Source organism: Drosophila willistoni (assembly GCF_018902025.1).
Source record: "Drosophila willistoni isolate 14030-0811.24 chromosome 2R unlocalized genomic scaffold, UCI_dwil_1.1 Seg167, whole genome shotgun sequence".
NCBI lineage: Eukaryota > Metazoa > Arthropoda > Insecta > Diptera > Drosophilidae > Drosophila > Drosophila willistoni.
The window spans coordinates 17,020,079-17,043,729 of NW_025814050.1; the positions used below are offsets into that span (position 1 = coordinate 17,020,079).

At 34.4% G+C, this 23,651-nt stretch overlaps 2 protein-coding genes across 3 annotated transcripts; one reads left to right on the top strand and one right to left on the bottom strand.

The window, feature by feature from the left end:
- The first annotated feature begins 2,032 nt into the window (after positions 1-2,032).
- LOC6641971 (caltractin) lies at positions 2,033-3,374 on the top strand. The gene is made up of 2 exons (XM_002065207.4): positions 2,033-2,345; positions 2,454-3,374. Exon 2 carries the CDS (start codon positions 2,467-2,469, stop codon positions 3,058-3,060), a length of 594 nt encoding a protein of 197 aa, XP_002065243.3. The 5' UTR covers positions 2,033-2,345; positions 2,454-2,466; the 3' UTR covers positions 3,061-3,374.
- Positions 3,375-5,007: 1,633 nt separating this feature from the next.
- Positions 5,008-22,436, bottom strand: LOC6641972. Of its 2 annotated transcripts, XM_002065208.4 has the most exons (4): positions 22,369-22,436; positions 12,185-13,006; positions 8,456-9,047; positions 5,008-7,330 (listed from the first exon to the last, which is right to left on the bottom strand). In XM_002065208.4, exons 2-4 carry the CDS (start codon positions 12,869-12,871, stop codon positions 5,232-5,234), a joined length of 3,378 nt encoding a protein of 1,125 aa, XP_002065244.1. In that variant the 5' UTR covers positions 12,872-13,006; positions 22,369-22,436; the 3' UTR covers positions 5,008-5,231. The 2 variants fall into 2 exon arrangements, with proteins under 2 accessions (XP_002065244.1, XP_015033826.1); XM_015178340.3 differs by lacking the exons at positions 12,185-13,006; positions 22,369-22,436 and adding an exon at positions 9,117-9,203.
- Positions 22,437-23,651: the final 1,215 nt, after the last annotated feature.

The following is a 23,651-nucleotide window of genomic DNA, read 5'->3' on the forward strand; positions in this document are numbered from 1 at the left end:
AACCTTTTAATTTTCGTGTGGAATAATCTATATACATACACCTCATATTATGTATTTCTCATTATTCACATTCATATTATAACAATTTTAATTTATGTAACAAGATGGCAAATATATGTATAAGGAACTACAAATGGAAAAGTTATGAAAATATAATAATTATGAAATCTGGAATATTTCAGAGCTCAAAAGTTTAAGCTAAAATATATCTTTAATTTCTGTATATTAAATTATAAACATAGCAAATTGTAAGAAAGGAAAAATTACTCAAACAATTTCTGTCCAAAAGCTCATAAAAAAGGGTATTCGATAAGTCTATATCAGAGTAGCCAAATCAAATTTACATAATATATGCATACAGATATCAAAACAAAGTGTCTTACCTGTTTTTTTGTTGCTACTTCCACTTCGTTCTTTTTTTTTTTTATTTTTTCGTGCCCCTTTCATACTGTTGGTTGTAAAGTTTATGTGCGAATATTAAAATAAAAACAAAAATGCAGCAACCGGCAAGCAAATGCTACTGTTTGGGGCACTAATCTGCCGGTTCTCTTCGAATCTTGAAGTCAACGCCCACCTTGAAACTGGTCCAGTTCTTTGGTTACTGCTGTTGGTTCTTGTTCTTGTCATCCGGCATAAAGAAAGGTAATTAATTAACTTTAGCTTTCGGCATATTTTGCATAATAATATGATACGTTGGCTGAGTTATTTTTTTATGAATCTTTCTGATATTTTGACAGCTTTGTCGATTAGAACAAGTCAGAGTTGACCATGATTAATTGACGTAAGGTTCTTGCAGTGACAGAAGAAAGGCGCCTGATTGGGAATATTGTGATGGCAATAATTGGGATAATGAGATGGACATGATTTCAGGAAGCACGAGTCACTTCCAAAATGAGGAATGTGCAGTCGGCACAAACATAATTGACGTAGAAACGTGATAAGTAATAACCACTGGGAAAAAAAAATGCAATCTCTTTTGCCTTTTATTTTTGTTTGTTTAAAATTAACAGTAATATTGATAATATATTGGAAGCTTTAGGAAAAAAAAACACTCTTTTTAGACATATAAATTTTCAGATACTTACAACCACCTAGACAACGAGCAACCTAAAAGGTGTGATATATTTATTATAATATGTTGTTTAAATAGTTTATTGTTTTCTACACTCAAGTCGATTACCTTTTGCAATTCAAAAAATAGTTACACATTGAACCGTTAAATTTAGAGTTACCCCACTTGCAAAACAATTTTATAGTGCGGCGGTGTGGCCAGATTGTTAGAATTAGATAAGTAAAAATAAACAAAGATTGTTCGATATTTTGTTCGATGTTGGTACTACTTTCCACGATTTTTACTGTTTTGTTCGATGTTCCACTCCAATGTTGCATGTTCGACTCCTTTGTTGGAGTTCGACTCTTTTGCTCGATGTTGGTACTATTTTTTTTGTTCGATTTGGGGCGACTTTTCTGCTGATGCCATTTCAGCTTTTTTACAGCCAGGGCTGTTTTGAAAATGCAATTACTCAAATTCTAGCTTTTTTAGCAAATTGAAATATTATTTGTTAATTCTCATTTTTTTTGAATTTGTTGCGTTGTTTCTATGGCATTTGACGATTGAAATGTTAAAAATGTAAGTCTGCCTTGGTCAAATGTCGAAGTTTAGAGGGTTCTTAGCCAAGTAAATTTGGTCAAATCCAAAATATGAAACAGGATGAACGTTGATACATTAAACGTTATATTAAGCTTAAGGTCCATATCTATATATATATTTAAATTAGAAATTAATTTATCTAAAATTTTACGTATGAACTGCACCGACAAAACAAATGCTGTTTTGATTACCAACTATAGAACAGAGTTATCCGAGCGATAAGGAAGATATTGACAATATGGTATTATTGGATAATATATTCATTCTTGAATGAAAAAGCAATATATACAAATCTGATATTTTCCTGCTCTTCTTTTTAGCTGTTTTCTTGACACTATTTAGCTGTTTTGGCCTAACAAAAAATGACATCACTGGATTCTTTTGTATATATATAAAATAAACGAAGAGAATAGGAGTACCTGCCGCTGCCTCATTTGTTGTTATTAGCGACACGAAAACAATTTCATTTGCAGTCGCCAAGGAGTTTGAGTTACCAGAGACAGGTGCATCTCGAAATTGAAACTGCAGCTGTTTATTTATAGCAACAAACAGCAACAACCACCCCCGGAAAGGAGCAGTGGGAGTCAAAGTGGGTGGAGAAGTGAGAGCTGGTGTGGGTGGGTGGACAAGCCCAAGTACAAGTACAAGTGCAAGTACAAGGATATATATATTTAGTTGGCCAGTCAAAGTCAAGGTAAGTGGAGGTGACGTCTTATTCGCTCTGCCTCCTCATTACCTTTGCGTGTGTTATGAAATTATAAACTATAAAAAACTAATTTGATTCCATCACAAAATTTTTTAGTTCTTAACTGAATATGGAGTCAACAACAACAGCACCAGCTGCGGCTGCCGTTCCAGCGACAACAACAACAACGACAACAACAACTGCGGCAACGGCAACGGCTGCCCAGGCGAAGCGTGGCACCCAACAGGGTCGTAAAAAATCTGGACCGAAATTCGAATTGACCGATTCACAGAAATCGGACATTAAGGAGGCCTTCGATTTGTTTGATAACGAATGCACGGGCTTCATTGAAGTGAAAGAGCTGAAAGTAGCCATACGGGCCTTGGGCTTTGAGCCCAAAAAGGAGGAAATTAAACGTATGATTGCTGAAATCGATAAGGATGGCAGCGGGCGTATAGCATTCAATGATTTTCTTCATCTAATGACTACGAAAATGGCCGAAAAGGATACCAAAGAGGAGATACTGAAAGCGTTTCGCTTATTCGATGATGATGAGACGGGAAAAATATCATTTAAGAACCTCAAACGTGTGGCCCGTGAATTGGGAGAGACTCTCACGGACGAGGAGCTACGCGAAATGATCGATGAGGCCGATTTGGACAACGATGGCGAGGTCAATCAAGAAGAATTTCTACGTATTATGAAAAAGACCAGTTTGTATTAGGGCGAATCCTCTCCACAAAAGGATTCACTCGCTCTCAATTATTTGTAGCTCTAAGATGCATTCCTTGTATTTTGTAAATGTCTAAGTCAAAATATAAATATTGTTAAGTTTTAGTTAAGCTCATTTATTTATTGTATTTGCCGTGAAATGCTTTCGAACAAAAAAACGGGTCCTTGATTTCCATACCTTGCTTTACGTGTAAGTTGAAAATGTTGTGTTCCTTTCTCAATTATGTAACTACTTATTATTATGTATGCATTTGCAAATGTTTCATGCTAAGAAATAAAAGCACCGGCTGTATTTTTGCACAATAACCTCGGATAATGGATAATAACAAAATTCAATAGTTGCAAGATAATGTTGTAAAGTGCGAAGTAAATATTGTTGTAATATATTAAAAATATATATGTTTATTACACAATTATCTAGAGTTCTCAATTACAATTTTAAATGAGTTGAACGGATTAGTTCGGAGATTCCCAATTAAATGAACTTTGTACAATGTCAAACAAAAAACCATAACAAATACTTATTGGGTTCAATCATTATTGAAGGGTATTAAACGATGTAGACATAAAATGTGATATCTTACTTATTCAGTTAAATTAAAATGTCTCACTAAGACTTAAAAGAAACAAAGCGAAAATATGCGAAATTGACTGATGTTGATATAGCTCTAAAAATTGAATTTATCATTAGAAGCTTTTGGTTGAGTACTTTGATCTGAGTGTTACTGTCTTTTGAAATTGGCAGTACTTTGGTTCAAAGTATTTAAACTATTTCAATATATCAGTATTTTTTCGAATCCACAATTTAATTCTGTTTGTTTTTAGCAAGTTCTTTGAGTATCTTTACCATCAAACTATATTAATAGCTGTGTTGTTTAGCCATTTAGGACTTAAAACGAATTTCATATTATATTTTGATCAAAACAAAAATGTTTAAAACATTTACCTGTCATAAAACGGAAAGATATAACTGACCAGATCTCTTGTACTATATTTTATATATGTATGTTAAGATGATAAAATTTAAACTTTGAAGAACATCTTACCTTTATCAAAAATATCTCATATAATAATTGGAACGAGTATTCAATGTTTTTGGAGCAAGAAAACCTTTTTAAAAGTTGCGAATATGGTCAAAAGCGTTTGATTTAAAATTCCGAATATTGAGTTTATACATCCAAAATTTTATCAATAATATAAATTATTAGATGTACTTTCGAAATGCACTTATAAAACATGCGAATTAGGTAAAATTTCGAATAAGTTAGGAAACTTACCATAGATATGGAGTTCTTGTGAAAGCTTGAGAGGTTACGATTCCCAGATTATGAGTCTTAATGTTTTACAAAAAAATGTCCAAAAATTATAAAATTTATTCTAAATTTTAGGGTGTTTTTGAAAATTCAAGTTTTTGGAACTAGTAACTCTTGTCTTTTGAAACCCCTTCTAAACAAAGCGAGCCAATAATATTTGGAAAATTCTAACTTTATTCAACCTATTAATCGCATGTATCTAACTTTCAAAGTCGGTAATTCCGATTATTCAGAAAAGGAATATTTTGAATGATCTAAAGGTTACTTCTTCTTATAAAATATGTAGGTATTGTTTTTTATATTGAAAAAAGATAATAATTTGTAACAAATTTGGAGTTCAAGGTTTGGTTTAGCCAGTTTGTTAAAGACTATATCATCGCTCAATATCTCCTTTCAATACCTGCTCTTTGGAAAAATTCTACAAAATATTTGAAATTTTTCTGCAGAATATTTTCTATGGATAATAATAATTGTTACTGATCAATATTTTTTTTACTATTATTTAAGATCATCTCCAAGTTTTTAAGGATAGACAAACCAAAATCATATTTAAATTCAATTTCTTTATTTGTTTTTTATTGATGTGAAAAATTTTCTAAAACAATTTATAATACTTTTTTCTTGTTTTTCTTTCGTTTCTTTTTTTTTTTGCCAAACTTAAAAAACTAAACAATAAATTGGTTTGTTGTGAGGTGTGGGGAATGGGGGGGAGATACACATAAGCAAAAAACTTAAATTCGTTAAACACACAAGTTCTTAAATAAAGGAAACAAAAAAAGGAAATCCATATTGACATTTAGCAAATAAGTAATCCCTAGATATATATGTACTATATACTTCAAGTCCAATCTCAGACAAATGGAGCATTAAAGTAGATTTTTCGCTTGCTGGGCAATGGTTTGGTGCTTAGACCCGAACCCTCGATGAATTTCTCAAAGCTGGCCAAATTCTTTTTCATTTGCTTGGCCTTGGCCATGGGTGGTTCCAGATCCATTTCCTCCTCCTCCTCCTCGGCTAGGGTGACCGTCTGGAGCTTCTGATGGTGAATGTGATGATGATGATGGTGATCGGACAAGTCCTCCTCCTCATGGAATTCCTCATCCAAATTGTACTCATCAGCAGCATTGATTAGACACTCATTTGCCTCGCTAATCTCCTCGAGCATGCCTTCGTTAAGTGGACTCTTGGTGATATCATCATCTTGGCTTCTGTCGAATTCCGCATCCAAATTATACCAATCGAATTCAGCTTGAAGTGGCAGATCACTCGTTGCTTCGGCCAATTGTAGTAGCGATTGTGACTTCGATGTTGAGGTGGGAGTTGTGGGCTGGCTCTTCGGTGTAGTGGGCGTGGTGGGTGAGCTAGGCAGACTCATGCGTTTATTGATCTCGGCCAGAATGTTGGGCACATGCTTGCGTTTGTATTGTGATGTGGTGGTGGTTTGAGCGGTCGGCATTTGGAGGCGAAGTGATGTACTCAGAGTTGTGGTGGTGGTCGAAGGTTTGGGTGTCATCATTAGATAGTCGGAGGCGGATTGTTTGGGTGCTATAATGGCAGCCACATTGGGTAGCTTTGGTATGTCAGCGAAAATCTCTTCGATTTCCTCAGTCTTGTGCGAGTGATTGTCATCGGAAAGTTGATCCTCCTCCTGATTGGCCGCTTCAATAGCTGGCGGCGTATTGGATTCGGGAGCTTGATGTACATCGGCCACAATTTGTACACTCGTCATGCCACCCACCTCCGAAATGGAACAATAATCTGGTTCCGAAGTTGTAGTTGTTGTTGCCTCCTCCTCCTCCATTTGCTCCTCAAGTTGATGAAGGGACTTCTTAAATTTCAACAAATTTGCCGGCTTTGGTGGCAAGGCAGGAGGCAACTTTTGGTTTTTTGAACCGGCTCCAGTGTGTGCGACTTCTCCATTAGCTGCAGCCATATCCACATACAAATTGGATGCTCTTTCCGAGCCAATGGGCTCGTATTCATTGCTGTAGATGGTTTCATAGTTGAGAATATCTCCGGTCGAGGTCATGGGATGATAATGTGAGATCATTGGTTCATGTTGCACTTCCTCTTCATCATCATGCCTTGGTACATGAACCATGCTATTTTTGGTAGAAAAATGCACACGTTTGCGTCCATTCGATGCACTGCGTCCACTTAGAGAGCTACGTCTGGGCAGATTTGAGCCAGAGGAGGCAGAGGATCCCCCCTTTATGGACATTGCCGATTTGGGTGTGGGCTCTCTCAGTGTCTCCTCCATGGATTGTTGGAGTAAAATCTGATTGACACACTCTAACACAGGATTCACAGCTCCCTGGCCATAGGGTTTCGACGTAACCGTAGCCTCCTCCTGATCCGAGGCACTGGCATACCAATCATCCGTGGTCGTCTCATAGATTTGCTTGGGTGAAGCCTCCGAAAAGTCGGCACAACGTCGTTGCACTATCTTAATAGCTCCCCTGGACATAAGCTGCTGTTCCTGCTCCACATCCAACTCATCGAAATCTTCATCATCCTGTGTGGGCGAGAATATGCCATCGTCTTCCTCCAACTGGGCGGCCATTGAGGAAACTGTTGTCTTACTGCTACTACTACGACTGGAGCAACTATTGCGACGTCTTTGCTGCTGCTGCTGTTGCTGCTCCAATTCCAAACTACTCTGCTCCGAGTAGTCACCATCTTCCAGGGATGGCTTCACTCCATGCATACGTTCCATGGCTCTTGCATAGTTATGCAAATGCTCGTAGCTCGTTTGAGAATCCTCACGGCTTATGCTACTGGTATTCTCCTCCGATTGCTGCTCCAATGCGGCATCATCGATATGCATGGCCCGGGAACGCATGTAGTCCCGGAATGTGCCCGCTGTACGTTTACTTGTATACCGAACGCTGCGTCGGGCGCCATAGAACGACGATGAGACGGTGTCATCGCTGGAAGAGCCGTGCTCAGCTGTAAGGAAAGGAAGGAAGTTTAGTAACGACTTTTAAGCAATAAAAATTCCTTAGAACTATTTAAAACTAATTTATTTTAACGATAAATCATTTAAAGATATTTTTGGGTAGGAACCTTGCTGAGATTAAATAACGTATACGTACGGTATGACAGCTAATCTAATATCACAAAGGCTAAAGTTCAGATGATTGTTAAAATTATAGTTATGATAAAGAAAGTTGCCAAATAACTTTATTTTTAGATAACTAAACACATAAAACACAAAAAGTTTGATCATGTCTGAGAGAATTATATTAATAAATGGATTTCCTAAGTAAAATTTTTTCATATTAGCCAACAAAAAGGCTCTGAGCTAGGACCCAGTATGGCTAAATCCGCCTCTGTATTATTTTTGGGATTTCCTTTGTTTGGTCTGTATTTCTTAACTCATTTTCTTTTCATGGTTTTGGTATGTACCAATTGTTTCTTTGGTAACCATATGAAAAATATTTTTTGGCTAGATATTAAAAGCAAAGAATTGGAAATACCTCGAAAGAATACTTCTTTATCTTTAAATGCTATTTTACAATATAGGGAACTACGTAAATTAATAATTAATTACGATTTGTTATAGTTTAAACAAAGAAAATGAACTTATCTAATCTTTACAACTCAATTGGTTGTTAGTTAATAGCTTATAGGAGCTTATAGTTCTATTGCTAAGATACACATGTATATGTGAATATAATTCAATGGAAATTGTACTTAAATATTTAGTACCTAACTAAATTATATAAATCTATACCTATTTAATTATAAGAAATTTCTCGATGTTTATAACTATCTATAAGGGAAAATCGGTAGGATCTAGAACAATTCCGAACTTTGTCCATAACTTGAGTTTGAAAAGGAATTAAGACTAAACCAGAAAACTTAAAAAATAATGAATCGTTTAACATTAATATGAAGTTAATAAATTAAAGCATCGATGGGAACTAGGAGGACTTTTTTGAAAGTTACTACTAAGTTTTGAGTCTTTTTTGACATTTCTAATTAGTGAATAGAGATTCTTGTAGGGTATTTTTCCTCTACGATACGTAAATGAAACAATCTTTATAATATTTCAATTCTTTTTGTACTTACTCTTAGCGCTTACGCCCAATTCCTTGCCACAGGTCTGTGTGCCATTCGCTCTAAGCTCAATGTCATAGAATTGCTTGCGGCAATTATTGCATTGCAAAGCCTCGAGTACCAGACACTTGTCCAATTCGTCATTCACATTCATTTCCTGATCGGCATCGGCATCGGCATCGGCCACCATGCCCTCATCTTTTTGCTGATCATCGTTAAGCCGTTTGCGTAGGGCACGATTCTGTCGGACAAGTCGGCATATCTCCTGGTCCCTGTCCAGCAAACGTTGATTCACCGTCTTCATGTCATTCTTCAGTTTGGACTCAAAGCAGAGCAGAGACTTAACCACACATGCCAGTTCTTCGGTGCGACGTCGCTTCTCCTTGGCCAACTCACGATACAGCTGCTTATTCTGCTGATCATAGTTCGAGATCATTTGCAATAGACGACGACGTTGAAGACGTTCTGGTGAGTTGCTGCCCATGGCCATTGTATCCTCAACATTTCCTCCACCACCGCCCGATGAACTGGAGCCCGAGGAACTCCGTTGCACTTCGCTACTGCTGCTACGTGTATTTCGCGAGGACTGTGAATTGTCCGAGTTCTGTAAGCAAAGAAATAGTACTTATTATTAATCTGCAATTAAAACTTTGTAGTCCTATTCCCTTAGCACCTTGGAGTGATGTCCCAGCACATTGAAATGTCCCGTGAAACCCCATTTGCCAACCATTTTGGGGGCTCTCGGAGAAATGACAACTGTTGCTGTTAATGTTGTTTTTTGAACTGTATGCAAAAGTCTGAACGTTTTGATTGATAACCCACAAAGAGAGAGCCCCAGGGGCTGTCCATTGTTATCTGATAGGCCAGCTTGATTTTCTAAAACCAAATGACGCACACTTCACGTTGGTCGATGACAAGTGAAATTCGCTCTCCTGTGGAAGCACTCACCATGCACATGCATCCTCAACAAGTAAGCTCTAAATACCCTTACCACATATCATAAATAATTTTCTATACATTTGGTTCAGGTCACAAAACCACTAACTGAAGTCCAAAGTTGGTCTTTGACTAATGAGTTGAAGTGGGCTAAGATAAATTTAAATTTCAAAAATATCTTCTTTCTGGTTTATGAAATTGTTATATTAAAGAAACATGAGCTTACTTCAATCTAAAGATGATTGTCTCTGATAAATTGCTAAATACTTCTATTAAGATTAAAGTTTCTTTGGTACTAAAATTCTTTGGATATTATTAAGATTAAAATTATTAACCATTTCTTATGCTTTGATTGTGTTGGACTTATAAATATTTGCTTTTAAAAGAATTTCTATTTAATGTTCTTTTATTAATCTATTCAAAAGAGTAGCAAATTTTCGTCATAGAGGTAGAAAGACATCTGTTTTTCCCTTTTGTCTATCTTATCACCTGTATTTAGCTTATTCCCCCAAAAATTATATATATTTATATATGTACCTATACATTAAATACACCTCATATATAATTTTATCACCTTTGTACGAATATTTACGACATTATTTTGTTTTGGTTTTTTGTATTGGATTTTGTTTGAACTTCCCTCCCTGAAGAAGAACTGATGGCCTTTGGACCCCCACTCCCAACTATATAGTAGGCACCTAGTCATTCTCTTGTCATCTACGGCATCAAGACTTGCGTGCTGCTGGAAGAACTCTCAAGATGACACGTCTTCTTATTGTGCCGATACAGATACGTGTTCAATTGTATGCTGGAACTTTTGCAGCCATTTGCACTATGCTAAACATTTCACTCTTTTTCATTCTTTGGTGGGATTTCGAAAGAGAAAATATATTATTGTAATTGCGGCCAAGGCGAATCACCCACTCGGCGGTATTGGCTTATCACCACCAATCAGCCAACCCGTTCAACCAGCAGTCTGCAGTCTCATTAATTACTTAGAAAGCCAAGAAACAACAATCAAGGGCAGCTGCAATATAGCCCGAACACACACATACACAGAGGGCTCATATTGTTCTTGATAAGCAAATGGTTAACCACGTGCAATCTATCTGTCAGATATACCTATATACACTATATAATATATATACCTTGCTTATTGTAAAGGCACGCTCTTAACTTGTCTTTGACTTAGGTAATAGTCTGCTAACTTGGATTTGTAAATTATTTGCCCAGTGATAGTTAGATAATTTGGTCAGATGAAAAGGGAAAATGAAGAAACCATTATGCATTATGCAAGTTGATTATTTAAGTTGGCAAACTATTTAGATAAGATCATAAACATGTAGATTATATATTAAAGACAATATTATCGAATAGCCGTGTATTTAGGAATTCATCTTAAAAGAAGTATTAGACACTTTATCTGAAGCTTAAGGTCATTTCGCACATTTGGTTATTCGACACTCAACTGATATAGGGTTATAATATGAGGAATATTTACCCCATAAAGTATGCAATATTGAATAATAAATGTTTGGAAAACATTGAAAAAATTGTAATTTGGCATTAAGGACAATTTATAACCAACACAACAATTTTAAAGTGTTCCCTATAAATTACTAAAAATTGATTAGACAAGCAATTGCATACTTGCATTTGCTATTCGAATGGGGTAGAAAAAGTTTCTGACTTCGACTGGTCCTAAGCATATTAAACTGATTACAACTAAAAACGTAGGGGAAAAACTTTAAATTAAACTCTTCGCATTATTATTTTTCATTTGCCTGGCAACAGAAATGATTCATTTTTTCAAGTGAATGTTTATTTGTCTTTGCCTTAGATTGTCCCCTTTTTGCTCTTATTATATACCCTGCAATTTATAGCCTTAGTTAAAAGTTGAGTCACTATATAGGCCCTGATCTTTTAGATAAGTTAGTGATATTTAAGATCTTTCATGTATTCTGTTTCTTCTTCTGGTTGTGTCTAAAAAGATTCAACTGATTGCATCTACAGGCAGCAGCTGTTCTAGATATTAACACAATCTCCTTTAGATAAGATTTATAATTGAATCATTCTTGAATTACTTAACTTACTACCCGTATGAATAGTCGGGTCTGTTTGAAATACATATATTCTGCTAGTTTTTATAATTTCATTTATAAAAGGGGTTGATGATAGTAAATATAAGCTAACGTTAAACAACCACCCCAAGTTTATTTAGAAACATATATCAGTTGGTCCTGGGAAATCGCGTGCAGCAAAGGGAAATGATATATAGTTAGTGGCAATCGTGAGTGAACAGAAAAACAATCGATATTTTTCCACGAATTTTTATTGGTGTTTAATTATTCAAATGTGCTGATTCGAATCTAGTTTTCTTTAATTTCTTTCATTTTGAATTTTTATATTAATTTACATTTCTTTCCTCAATTTATTGCCTTATCCAAATGAAGAGACTGTCCGCAAATGTTTCGAATACAGGCTCAAAAAATTAAATTTACAAGAAAAAGTATATTGAGACTACTTTCGAGTTTTTGTGGCCAATAAACTGCAAGCTGTGGATTTCTAGTTTTGTATATGGTATTTTAGACCCTTTAGGAAGTTAATAGATGGTATAAATTATAACAATCAGCTACCTATTTGGATAGTAAGAGATTCTTAACAAGATTTGAAAGTTTGATGACTACATTTCTAGCCAAAAAAGAAAAAAAAAACAGAACTGATTTCACCGACAAAACATTCTAATATCTAGCTGTAAATGGGTCTGATTTTCTTAACCTAATATTATCTTTTGGCTCTACTTACTTGCTCGGCACTCAGTTTCTGCAGACGGGCTCCAAATCCAAGCTTCTTGTAGGCCGGTGTATGTCCTGCCGATTGGGTATTAAACGATGGCATCTCCAAATTTGTCTCGGGCAACTTTTGATAATGCTGCAGCGTGGCACCGCCCTCAACTTCAACACCTGTATTTGCCTTGGTTCGCATTGTCACTGAGGCAAGTTCGTTGCTGGTTTGCTGTGAATTTTCTGGGGTCGGTGATTTCACCTGAACGGCCTCATAGAATTCACCGTCGCCGTGACTACGATAGCTGCCCTGCAAACAATTGAAACCACCCCAATCGGTCTGAAGATTTGAATATATTGGACTACCACCGACTTCGGTTGGAGTCTTTTGGGTGGGTGATTTGCCACTTGCACTGCCGCCCGCTTGACACTTTAGTGTATCGTAGCCGTTGAGTAATTCACTCTTAATGAACTTTTCTATAAATTGACTGGGAGATTTTGAACTTAAATGGGCAAAGAATTTGCCACCAGTATCACTGAGGCTACTGGCAGATCGTCGATGTTGTTGCTGCTGCTGGGATTTGTGATTTTTATGGGGTAAACTATTGCTCTTTTTGGGATTATCTGTTTGATCAGTTGGCGTCTGTTGTTGTTGTTGCGGTTGTTGTTGAAGGCCATAGATTTGTGAACTGCTCAACAGACCAAACATATTGATTTACAAGTTGGGATGGGGGGGTAAGAATTTTGGGATGATTCTAGCTGGCTGGTTGGTAGATTGGTATTAGGGGATGTGTTAGGCTTTCGACACTGGCCACAACATCATCATGATGAGGCTTAGAGAGCGCTGCAAAGACAAAAAAAGAAACACAAGAAAGAGATAAAGAGTTAGTTGGGCCATTATATCTTTACATTCCAATGCATTCAAATTCATGTAATAACTAAGCCAATTAACCGCCTGTAATGTGTCAACCAATTGGATATGTTGCAATCATTAAGCTGTCAAAGCGACTCGAATTATATTACAATTCACTTGTGACTTTTACCCGTAGTTAAAAAATATATCAATTTTAAAATGCCACCAGGTGGAGTAATTGTTTAGATATCAATAGAAAAATCTTTATGTAAGTTTTTAATTTGTTATTTATGTTATAGAAGGTATATTGGCTAAATCCATTTAATATTACTTGAAATTAGTGGACTGTCTTTTCTATTCCATCAAATACGATTTCTATTTAATTAGTTAAATCAATTTGGAACAGAATTTATGGGGCTGGGTCAGAATATAGATCGAGTTTAATCTCAACAATTTCAAATTTTGAAAAATAAATATCTATAAAACATTATTCGTATTAAAATTAACTAAATCACTTAATATCTGACAATAAGATCGTTCAATGAAAAAATTTAGATCACAAGTGTTAAAAATTCCTTTTTCTTTGATAAAAATTCGATTATTGAAAATCCTACTTATTAAAATCTGAATAAAATTTGGATCTTTAAAATATGGAATAATTGGATAATACCTTGAGTTGCATATGTTGTATAATTTATGGTCGCAATCTCAAAGTTGTTTATTTTTTAAACATTAACTTTTCCATTTTCCAACTATTAAAAACACCCATTACTCAACATTCAGATATCTATTTTCTATGTATTAAAAATATTTAATATTTAAATTAATTATGTAATGTAACAATTAAACCTTTCTTTATTCAACATCCACTTCTCTTTTTTCTAACTATTGGAAGATATACCAAATGTTTTATGATATATAAAATATGTTATTTTAAAAGACATATCATTAACCTAAAATTCTTTAATTCTAATTTATATGGAATAGGGTCACTATGTAATAAAGTTAATTTTGGTCTGTTGCAAATTATTTCCAGAAAAGTTTGACTGCATTTTATCATCATAAAAGAATAAAGTTATAGGAAAGCTTGACTATTATTTTTTATAAGATCAGTCATCGAAACACTTTTATTTCCTTAAAAAAACATATTGGAACTTCAATTAAATCACGTAATAAATCATAAAAGGAGATCTCAAGGTTTCTTATCAAATCTAAAATCTGCAAGTTTTTTTTTTAAAGCTTCTTGTTTACAGTTTATTAACCAATTTAAGATGACATCAGACTTAACAAGTTCTTGCTACAATACAAAATGATTTTATATTCCGGAAACATATAGTAAAACATTGGATTCTTGTGTAATTATGGCAAATCAATAAAATCCCAATCTTTACATTGATTATCTATTAATGATTATAAAAAACTTTATCTAGATATTGCCACCTAATAAATATAAACGAAATTTATACGACTTTCAATCAAAATTTTCAAAAGTTTATCACGTTATAACTTTAACGCATAAACGTGAATTTAAATCAAAACCTCATTGGTATTATTCATTTTTTAATGATTGTAAATTTGATTTTATTTTCCTCTCTGTCCCATTGAAGTTAAAAATTTTTGTTGCATTTTTCTTATCTTTTTCGAAGTGGGAAGGCCTACTCCACCTCCTGGCCTTTTTTTTTTTGTTGTCGCTGACTGTCGAACGCATTTTTCATTATTAATTTACAACAATAGCTCATTTATTGTATTTATTAATTTTTTTTCTTTGCTCTTTTTACAAACAAGCTGAAAATTGGGAATTTCTTGAGGTTGTCCAAAGGTTCGAATTGGTGTTGTGGGTTAACCTTGAAATTGGGCCCCCAAAAAAAATTATATAGATATATGATGAGAGGTTGCACACAATCACACACACATTGGTAAGATTTATAATGCCGAAGGTTCTTGTAGGTGCTGTTAACTATAATTTAATGTGTAATAAAGGTTTCACACTCACGATAAGGTTCAAGCCTCATAACTGTTGTGTGAGGTAAGCTTTGTTCTTTGTTGCCCTTCTTGGAATAGGTAAATCACTAGTTGCTCTTAGCAAACCCCCACAAAACACACACACATAATAGTAGGTAGTAGTAATAATAGAAATAATAATAATAGCAACAAAGCTTTGGCAATCATTTTTGTTGTGAACTGTAAAAAGGCAATTAAAAGCGCATGCGCATAGTCTCAGTTGGTCGCAGTTGAAGTAGTTTTGGTCTTTAGCTTTTCCTTTTTGCTGAGCGTGTTTCAGACCAATTAAAAGAAACCAAAAATGAATAAAAATATTATATTGCAACGCATTCGTTTATATATATACATATATGTACATATATGATGATCATTATGAAATGCAATGCAAAGTAAATCGTAAAGCATTTCTAAATTAAAATTGCCATACCATCATACAATACGAAATGTATCCATTGTAGAAAGTTAGGTGGAAAATCATATTTCATATAAAAAAAAAACAATACCAAAATTCATAAAAATCACGCAATTAATTATAATTTGATGTTTGTAATCATTTAAACCAATGAAAACTAACATTTTCCCCCAATTTTCTGGCTACACTTGATATGCTAGATGATAGGCAGGAAATTTTTATCAATCAGAGTTATATACGTTTTATACACTTTGTTAGCAGGTATATTGGTTTTGGTTAACTAACAAAAATCTATAGTCACAAAGTAAAAATGTTCCATTTTATTCAACATTATAAAGAAGTCAACATAAACTTTTGTGATATGAAGACTTCACTTGATAATGAATCTGATTTACTTTTCGCTTATAGAAATTTCCTTATTTGAAATTATTTGTTTAAAGATAAAGACTATAAAATTGCAAGATTTTCTGTATAATGTTTTAGTATTTTGAAAGACGTACTATTCATAGAAAACGTTTTTTGAATAAAAATTTCAACATTTAACATATTAAGCTATTCTTCTACTATATTCTTCTTTTATTCTTGTTTTCGATTATATAGAAATACATATGAAAATCGAAATTGTAGAAAACTTGATTCGCTATAACAAAATATCATGGGTAATTTCATAAATTCTATCTGACTACACTGATCAAAGTTCGAAAACGATTAAAAAACATAAAAAGGCCTTAATAATTTCGTATTTAAAGATGCCTAAATAATGTTTTTTAAATAAAGAAAACCGATATTGGTTTTAAGTTTTTCTGTATATTTAAAGATATTAGCACTCCAAAAAACCATAGAATTGATCTGCATCCATTTTAAGGGTATAAAATAGTCGTCATGACACAATTGATACCAAATCTTTTGTCTTTTTGTATCCCACTGAGTATTTAATTTATGTAATATTATACGATATAACATTATAGATATGAAAATATTTGTTTGAAGGAATTCAATCCCGGAACTTTATATATTAAGAAAATTTAGAGTTTTTAGTATTGAAATTAATATTTCTCTTTTTGAGTTTCTTGTGCCGAATCCCCATGAGTATCTCACAATCTTCCAATCTTTTGCCATCAATCGGCTAGACTAAAACGATTTATTCTCCTTACCCAATTATCCACATTTATGCCTATAAACTGAGTTTTGCCAGATGTCATCTAATCGTTTGGTCTCACTAACTAGATTTTACCATATTTGCTTTATAAATTTATTTATATATGTGTAGGTATGTATATGTATGTATGACTACTACCGATTGCAAAGACAACATAGTAAAGATTTATTATAAATTCGAGCGTTGCTGCTGACAGATCCAGGCAAAACTCTCAAAAACAAATTTGTCTTAATTGGCCAAGACGAATTGAGTTGGCCTGCCCATTTTTGGGTCTAAAAGATTGCCACTGGCGACGACGCACTCTTCTCCCCTCGTTTACTCTGTTTCTCTCTCTCACTCTCTTTCTATCTTTAATCAACTTTTAAACTGGGAAAAACTTAAAATCTTGTTAATGCCTTAAATCTTATGGATTTGTTAAAATAAACAGTCTATGGGTAGCGCCCACTGAGACACTCCTCCTCTTCCTCCTCCTCCTCCTTCTCCTAATTCTCTCAACATACAATTTCAAGCCTAAACAGTTGTAAAAGATTAGCTTTGGTTCAGAAAACAATTTTTGAAAAGGGCCGCTGGTATCCTAAGTAAGTAAGTGCATACTGAGAGAGGAAAGTAACAGGTACATAGTCCACACCTCATCGTTTAAGTCGTCCGCTTCCTGCTGTGTGTATGCCGATAAAAAGTGAAAGGTCACGATATTGACCTGAGACTCAACTAGGTAGGCACTTGCACACCTAAACACATACATATGTACTTTTATGTGTATACATTCTATTGTCAGCCAAAACGAGAGTTGACACTCAAATTGAAGTAGAAGTTTTCCTATAGCAACACTATTCGTATGAGGTTACGAACAGTTAGCTGAAGATGGCACAATTTTTGGAAAATCATTTTCAAAATAAGGCATTTTGTTGATAAATTTCTGTTTTACATTATGTTTCATATTTGATAAGTGAAATAGGATAGAAATTTATATACCTATAAAGTTAGTTCTTAAATAAATATAACAAAATCTTATTCCAGGCTCATTTCTCTAGAGTAGTCCACTGAGAATATAGATATTATTTTTCAGGAATAAAGAAACAAATACAAATTTCAAAGATTTGGAAAATTATTGAGAAAAGAAAAAAACCCACATTGAAATGGGACATAATGTTGGTCTTGAACGAAACTATTTACTTTCCCTGCGGGTTTTGAATAAAGTATGCCTTTTTATGGGATATCTCCAGTCTGACAGTAAGTCCAAACAGTTGTTAGGGATTACATGAGCCATAACACGAACTCTGGCTAATCTTTTGACCACCTACTCAGCATTGAATCTGGACTGCTCTCGGCTGGCTCCTCTGAAGCACTTTGAGTTGCCGTGCCTGGAACAATTTCACCCGCATTGCATCCAGCTGCTTTAGAGTAGATAAAAAGTGAAAGGCTAATGGATGACAGAAAAGAAAAAAGGAGATCGACTTAATGTCACCCTACAAGGAACACTAGCGACGTGCCAAGACTTGACAGTTTGTACTAAGCCACCTAGAGGGATGCGATTTATGCTACTCCCTGGGTGGCGTTTTCCTTTACGCTCACGTATCTGGAATGACCTTCGTTCCAGGTCAGGTTTGTGAAATAAATCAACGATAGATCCATAAAACGAGAGATGGCAAACGCAAAAATTAAAGAACAAAGACACCGAAATGGGCATTGCATAAATATGTGAAACAATAGGACAAAGGACATTCCAATGATAACACTCAGAAGTGGCGGCAAAGGTTTCCTACCTGTAATTTCTTCATTTGTTTGTCCAACTTACTTGGAAGCAGAAAATTCAGGTAGACAGTCAAATTTTTCAAGGTTTGACACTTTGATGTTAGCTGCGTGTATATTGGTCTATGTCTTTGCCGTCATTAATTAGTGAACCGTTGAGGTTTCGCCGTCTTCAATGAAATCCTAGCAAGCTACACACACACACACATATATATACAGAAATCCAAAATCAAAGTCAATGATCTCTATATATGGCCAACTTAATGATATATCCCACAAAGAATAGACAAAGAACCATAAGAAGTTCAAATTATGCGGGAGAAGTTCTCAGCAGATGTTCGACAGGTGAGGGGGGAGGGAAATGATGCAATGAACGGTAAATTTTATGGAAATGGGTCAAACTTTTGACTCTCCATACTCATAGATGGTCAATTAAATTGTCAGCTTTTCAAAACTTCCATCGATCTTTTTTTTCTCCCCATTTTTTGTGTTTGTTTTCCTTCTCTTCACGCTGACAAATTTGTCATCCGTCTTTAGACTGACAGTTGGTTTGACCTGATTTCAGAGAAACTGCAGTGACAAAGCTATAAAAAAACACAACAAATTGTAGAAAAAACAAGTCATTTTTTCTAGTCAGAAACCCTAAATCATCTTACATAACGGGAACTGAAGAAAAACCATAAAAAAATACGCGCAAAAGAGGAAGTTAACTTTTGGGTCAGTCAGATACATTGTAGTTTTTCTCTTCATACTTGTAGATTTTCCTTATATTTCCCTACACTTGACACGTGCAACGACAGAGACAGACACACAACTAGTGAGAGGGAGATAGGGAAAGACAAATACCATTTGGCTAAAGTGTGAATGCCAATAGATGGATGGTGTTGGGTGAGGATGAAGGTGAGGGTGATGGTGAGGTGACTACCTGTCATGGGATATATGCCGACGAAAACTAACAAACTCTATTCAAATTACTTTCATTCAATCTGCAAAAGACTTGTGTGTGTGTGAATGTGTTTTGAGCATGATTGATTAGCCCCAAGTTAGTTTTGTCTTACTGTTTGACGCGTGTTTCGATTCGAGCTATGACAAATGTCATAAGAGGTTTGTAAGCTGAGTTCGACTTCCGCATTGTATGTGCTCTCTATTAAATAACCCAAAAAAAGGTAGACAAAAAAGAATGCTCAATCAATTGATTAACCACATTTAAACACCCACTACAAGCTACAAGCCAAGTATTTACCATAAATTTAAAAATTCCATTTGTTTTGTTGGAGAAATTTTGCCAAAAACGAAAGTAAAATGCATTGTGGCGTTACAGAGAGCGTTTTTGGAGGAGAAACATCACAAAATTTCACCAATTTTCGGTTGGAAGGCTTTAATTTTACGATCCGTTAGCTGCTGCATTAAAAAATCTACTACTACCTAAAACTTACCCTAACAGCTCTAAAACCAAGACACATGCGATAATAAAATGCTGGCCGAAAAAAAAAAAAATAAATAAACATAAGACACACACACACAAGTCACAGATAACAAAAACAAAAAAATGCAAATAAGTTTCAGCAACGTTGGCTAATTTGTTATTAAAGAAAGATACAACCAAAACAAAACACAGCGTAAAATTTCGCCTGGCAGCAATTTTTTAATAGCAAGCAAATTAACGAATTTCAAACATGCAAATTAAATTTAGAAACAAAAATAATCAAATAGCAAATAATAGAAAAACACAAAAAAATAGCAACAAGCAACTGCAGAAAACACTTACAAAAAAAAAAAAATGGAAAAAAACTTGATCTACAACATTTTTTTGATTTCTCGCTCGCCATCAACTAATTGTAAAATGATTAACAAAAAAATGTATCTTTTAGTATGTTTCTGAAAAGGGTTTTTTTCTCCTCTCTCCTCTTCTTGGCAAGAGATTTTGCTTGTTTGTCTGGCAAAAGGTTTATTGACCTTTTAATTAAATTAAAGCAAAAATAAAAAAAAAGAAACGGGGCAAAAAAATAGCAACGGGCATTACGCTTATTTATTTTTTTCTTCAAATTTTGTTTTTCAAAAGGTTCTTCTCTCCCTCTCTCTCTCTCTCTTGCTCTCCTGCTCTTCTAATCCAATTAAAAGGCATTGCGGGAACCTTGCGAAATGAAAAAAAAAGCAGAGCATAGAATAACCATGAGACGGGATTGATGATGATGATGATACAATATGGTATATACCATGTAATACTCAAACGAAACGACTTTGCCAAATGAAGAAAGAGGTAACTGAGACTACAGGTTAAGCCGGGCCAATAGAACACCCACCTAAAGACCTTCTAACTGTCGTAACTGAGATTTAATTAACACTCATTCGAAACACTGACCATGGCGCCTATCGGTTTCATTATTCAGCAGAAACTTTTATTGATGAAATTCTTGGGGGTATTAACTATGCAATAGTTTATTTTTAGATACGATCTAATATAACGGAGTAATTTATCTTGTAGTTATGATTCACTTCACTGAGTGATGAACTTTGCATATCTATAGAGAGAATTATTTCACAATTTCCAAATGAATTAATAATTTCCTAAAGGTCATTGTTTATCTTAGTTTTTGAAACCGGTTGCTTCTGCGCTAAATTGCCTATGGTTGTTTAATGCTTTACTTTAGATTGTGTACCTAGATAGATTCGCTAAATATTATCCTTTTTACTTCTTCCTTTCATTATAAAATTATATGATTTTAGAAAGATTTACATATAACTTGAGTTATCCTATTACTCTTCCTGTGGGTTTCATCTTAAATTTCTTCTTGAGATAATTATCTCGTATTATGATTATAAACAAATAACAATCATAGAAAAAAATTTATAAAATTTTGATCAATAACTTGCACGTAATCTTTAACCGGACGGATCTAGAGCATCTGTCAATATTTCTAATCATTTTGTACCTTCTACGCTTGTTTTTACGCCAAACTAGTAAATTCTCGAAGTGGTTACAGAATTTTGTTAAATATTTAAACTGAGAAAACGCCCACCTCGGAAATTACTGAATTTCTCAAGCAGTTTATCTTATTTTTCTGATCGGATACTACTAATATCTTTCTAACTATTTTCCCGTTTAATTATCAAATCATTGAATGTTTTTTATTTAAATCATATTTTTCTGACCATTAATTTCCACCCATATTTCAGAGGATTGAGATATGGACAGTATGACGCTAGTTACTATTAAGCTGCTAAATTTGAACAACTTTTATGGAAATTATTTCTGATCCTTTGCCAAAAGTAAAGTTGCTAAAGTTATCTTTAAAAGTGAAATGATTACTTTTGGCTGGGCCTATTCAAAAGTCAAGAAATCAGTTCGATATTCAGTTCATTATATAAACTTAAAACAAGCATAAATATTAGATTTCAAATGGTTGCTACTAACAACAAATTTTTCATTTAGCACTTTCATAAAAAGACAAATTTCCCTGTAGATCAAAATGAATAAAATGATGCCCATCACATGTGATGACCAATATTATATGGCTAATAACAAACAATTCCATAACTTAATGAATATTACATTGATCCATTATCACTAGCAGAGTTTGTTGAACTTTTTGTGTGTGTGTCAGAAACATTAACCCTTACGTAAGTCTTTTACTAAACACACTTTAGTGAAACATTTCAAGTGAAAGAGTTGAGAACGATTAGTGAGTAAGTTGTAGTAAACCGGTTGAAACTAAACTATGAAGGAAAAAAAAAACAACCAAGCTCAAATATTCATTAACTGGTATAGGACAGAGAGAGTCTGTTGGCTTTGTACGAGTCTGTGTTGTGTTGTGTAGTGTAAGACCTAGCATTGCAATTTATGGGAAATTTGTTGAGTTGGTCAATGTTCTTAGTCACGATGGCAACATTTAGTGAATGGTGTCATTTACCCGGCTGAATTATTTTATTGGCTTCTCTGGTGAAATATGTTTCTTTTTTTTTCTTATTACAAAATTTTGAAATACACATTAGAACTCGTTCTAGTATCAACAATTCCATGACGAAACTTACCTATTTTTTTGTCTTAAACACAAGCTTCCTCGTCTTATACAAATTGTGGCGCCTGTCTACCAAGAGATCTGTAATTAAATAAGAAAAATCATAGGAATTAGTTTGAACATCCTTTAATCTCTCTGTCTGTATCTTAGTTTCTGAGTGTGTGAGTGTTAACCAGTTTAGTTTTAACTTCAACTAACTGCACTAGTTTTGCTTTTAACGGTAAATGCAGTTAATTAAATGGCAATCGCAATAAATAAATACATATGTTGCTGCTTGTATGTTGTTACTAAGTTGTTAATTAGCATGCCTTTCGACCATGTTGTTCCCCAAGTTCTTTTACCCACTCTGGTTGTGAGACCGCCAAACCTGCGGGAAACCTTAGGCCAACAGACGGAAGCCCAAAAGCGCGCAAAGAAGAAGAGACAACAAATGTCGACCCTAATTTCCTATTTAAATATTGTACGAAAGCAAAGCGAAAAAAAAGCAAAACAGAGGAACGAGGTAATGGTAACCCAATGCCCGAAGACCATTGGATATGCCTCGAGTAGAATGGTCAAAAGGGTGGGGCTTTGGTTTTTGAGCTGTAACATGGGCATGCCAAGTATTTCAGCAAATAGAACTTCCTCTTGGTCTCTGTCTGACTGTCAATCTGTCTGTGTGTCGAGTTTAAACATGGCGCTTTGCATTTTAAACAGGAAAAACTATCGTTGTTATATTGGTGACCCCGACGTTGTAGTGGCGGTGCATTAAAGATGCAAGGAAAAGAGGGTTCAGCAGACAATGAACAAGGGGGGAAATGCATAAAAGGACTAAAATAAATATAAGGGTTGCTAGAAAATAACAAACCCTGTATAATCAATGAAGTTTTTTAAAGATTGAATGAAATAAACAGAGATATAATTAAATTTAGGAAAGGAATGCTAAACATCAAAATAAATATAAAAGGAATGGAAACAGGAAGACAAAAAAGGCTTAAAGATATATGCATGGAATTTCCAAAATATAAAACAGGTAAGATCAAAAGAATGACTCAACTTCAAGGGCTTTGAAACATTCCAAATTTCCATGATCTTGAAATTCATACAACCTTTTTGCTTTTGACTTCTTAATCAACTTTCTTTTCGCTTTCAACTTGAAATTCTTTTGCCAAAATTTATGACCCCGTTTTCAAGTTGAATAAAAGCCTTCGTCAATGGCTAGACAGTGATTATTTTTAGACAATTTGGAACAGTTGCCAATTTCTGTATTACAATGGCATTTCTTCAGACTTGAGCGAGAAGAGTCCGACAGACTCG

Bases quoted from the DNA above. Each gene is read 5' to 3' on its own strand.
- LOC6641971 (XM_002065207.4), top strand. From the start codon at position 2,467: ATGGAGTCAACAACAACAGCACCAGCTGCGGCTGCCGTTCCAGCGACA.
- LOC6641972 (XM_002065208.4), bottom strand. From the start codon at position 12,871: ATGTTTGGTCTGTTGAGCAGTTCACAAATCTATGGCCTTCAACAACAA. The intron at 9,048-12,184 runs GTAAGTAGAGCC...CTTTGCTTACAG, and splicing joins AGAAACTGAGTGCCGAGCAA to AACTCGGACAATTCACAGTC. The intron at 7,331-8,455 runs GTAAGTACAAAA...CTTTCCTTACAG, and splicing joins ATTGGGCGTAAGCGCTAAGA to CTGAGCACGGCTCTTCCAGC.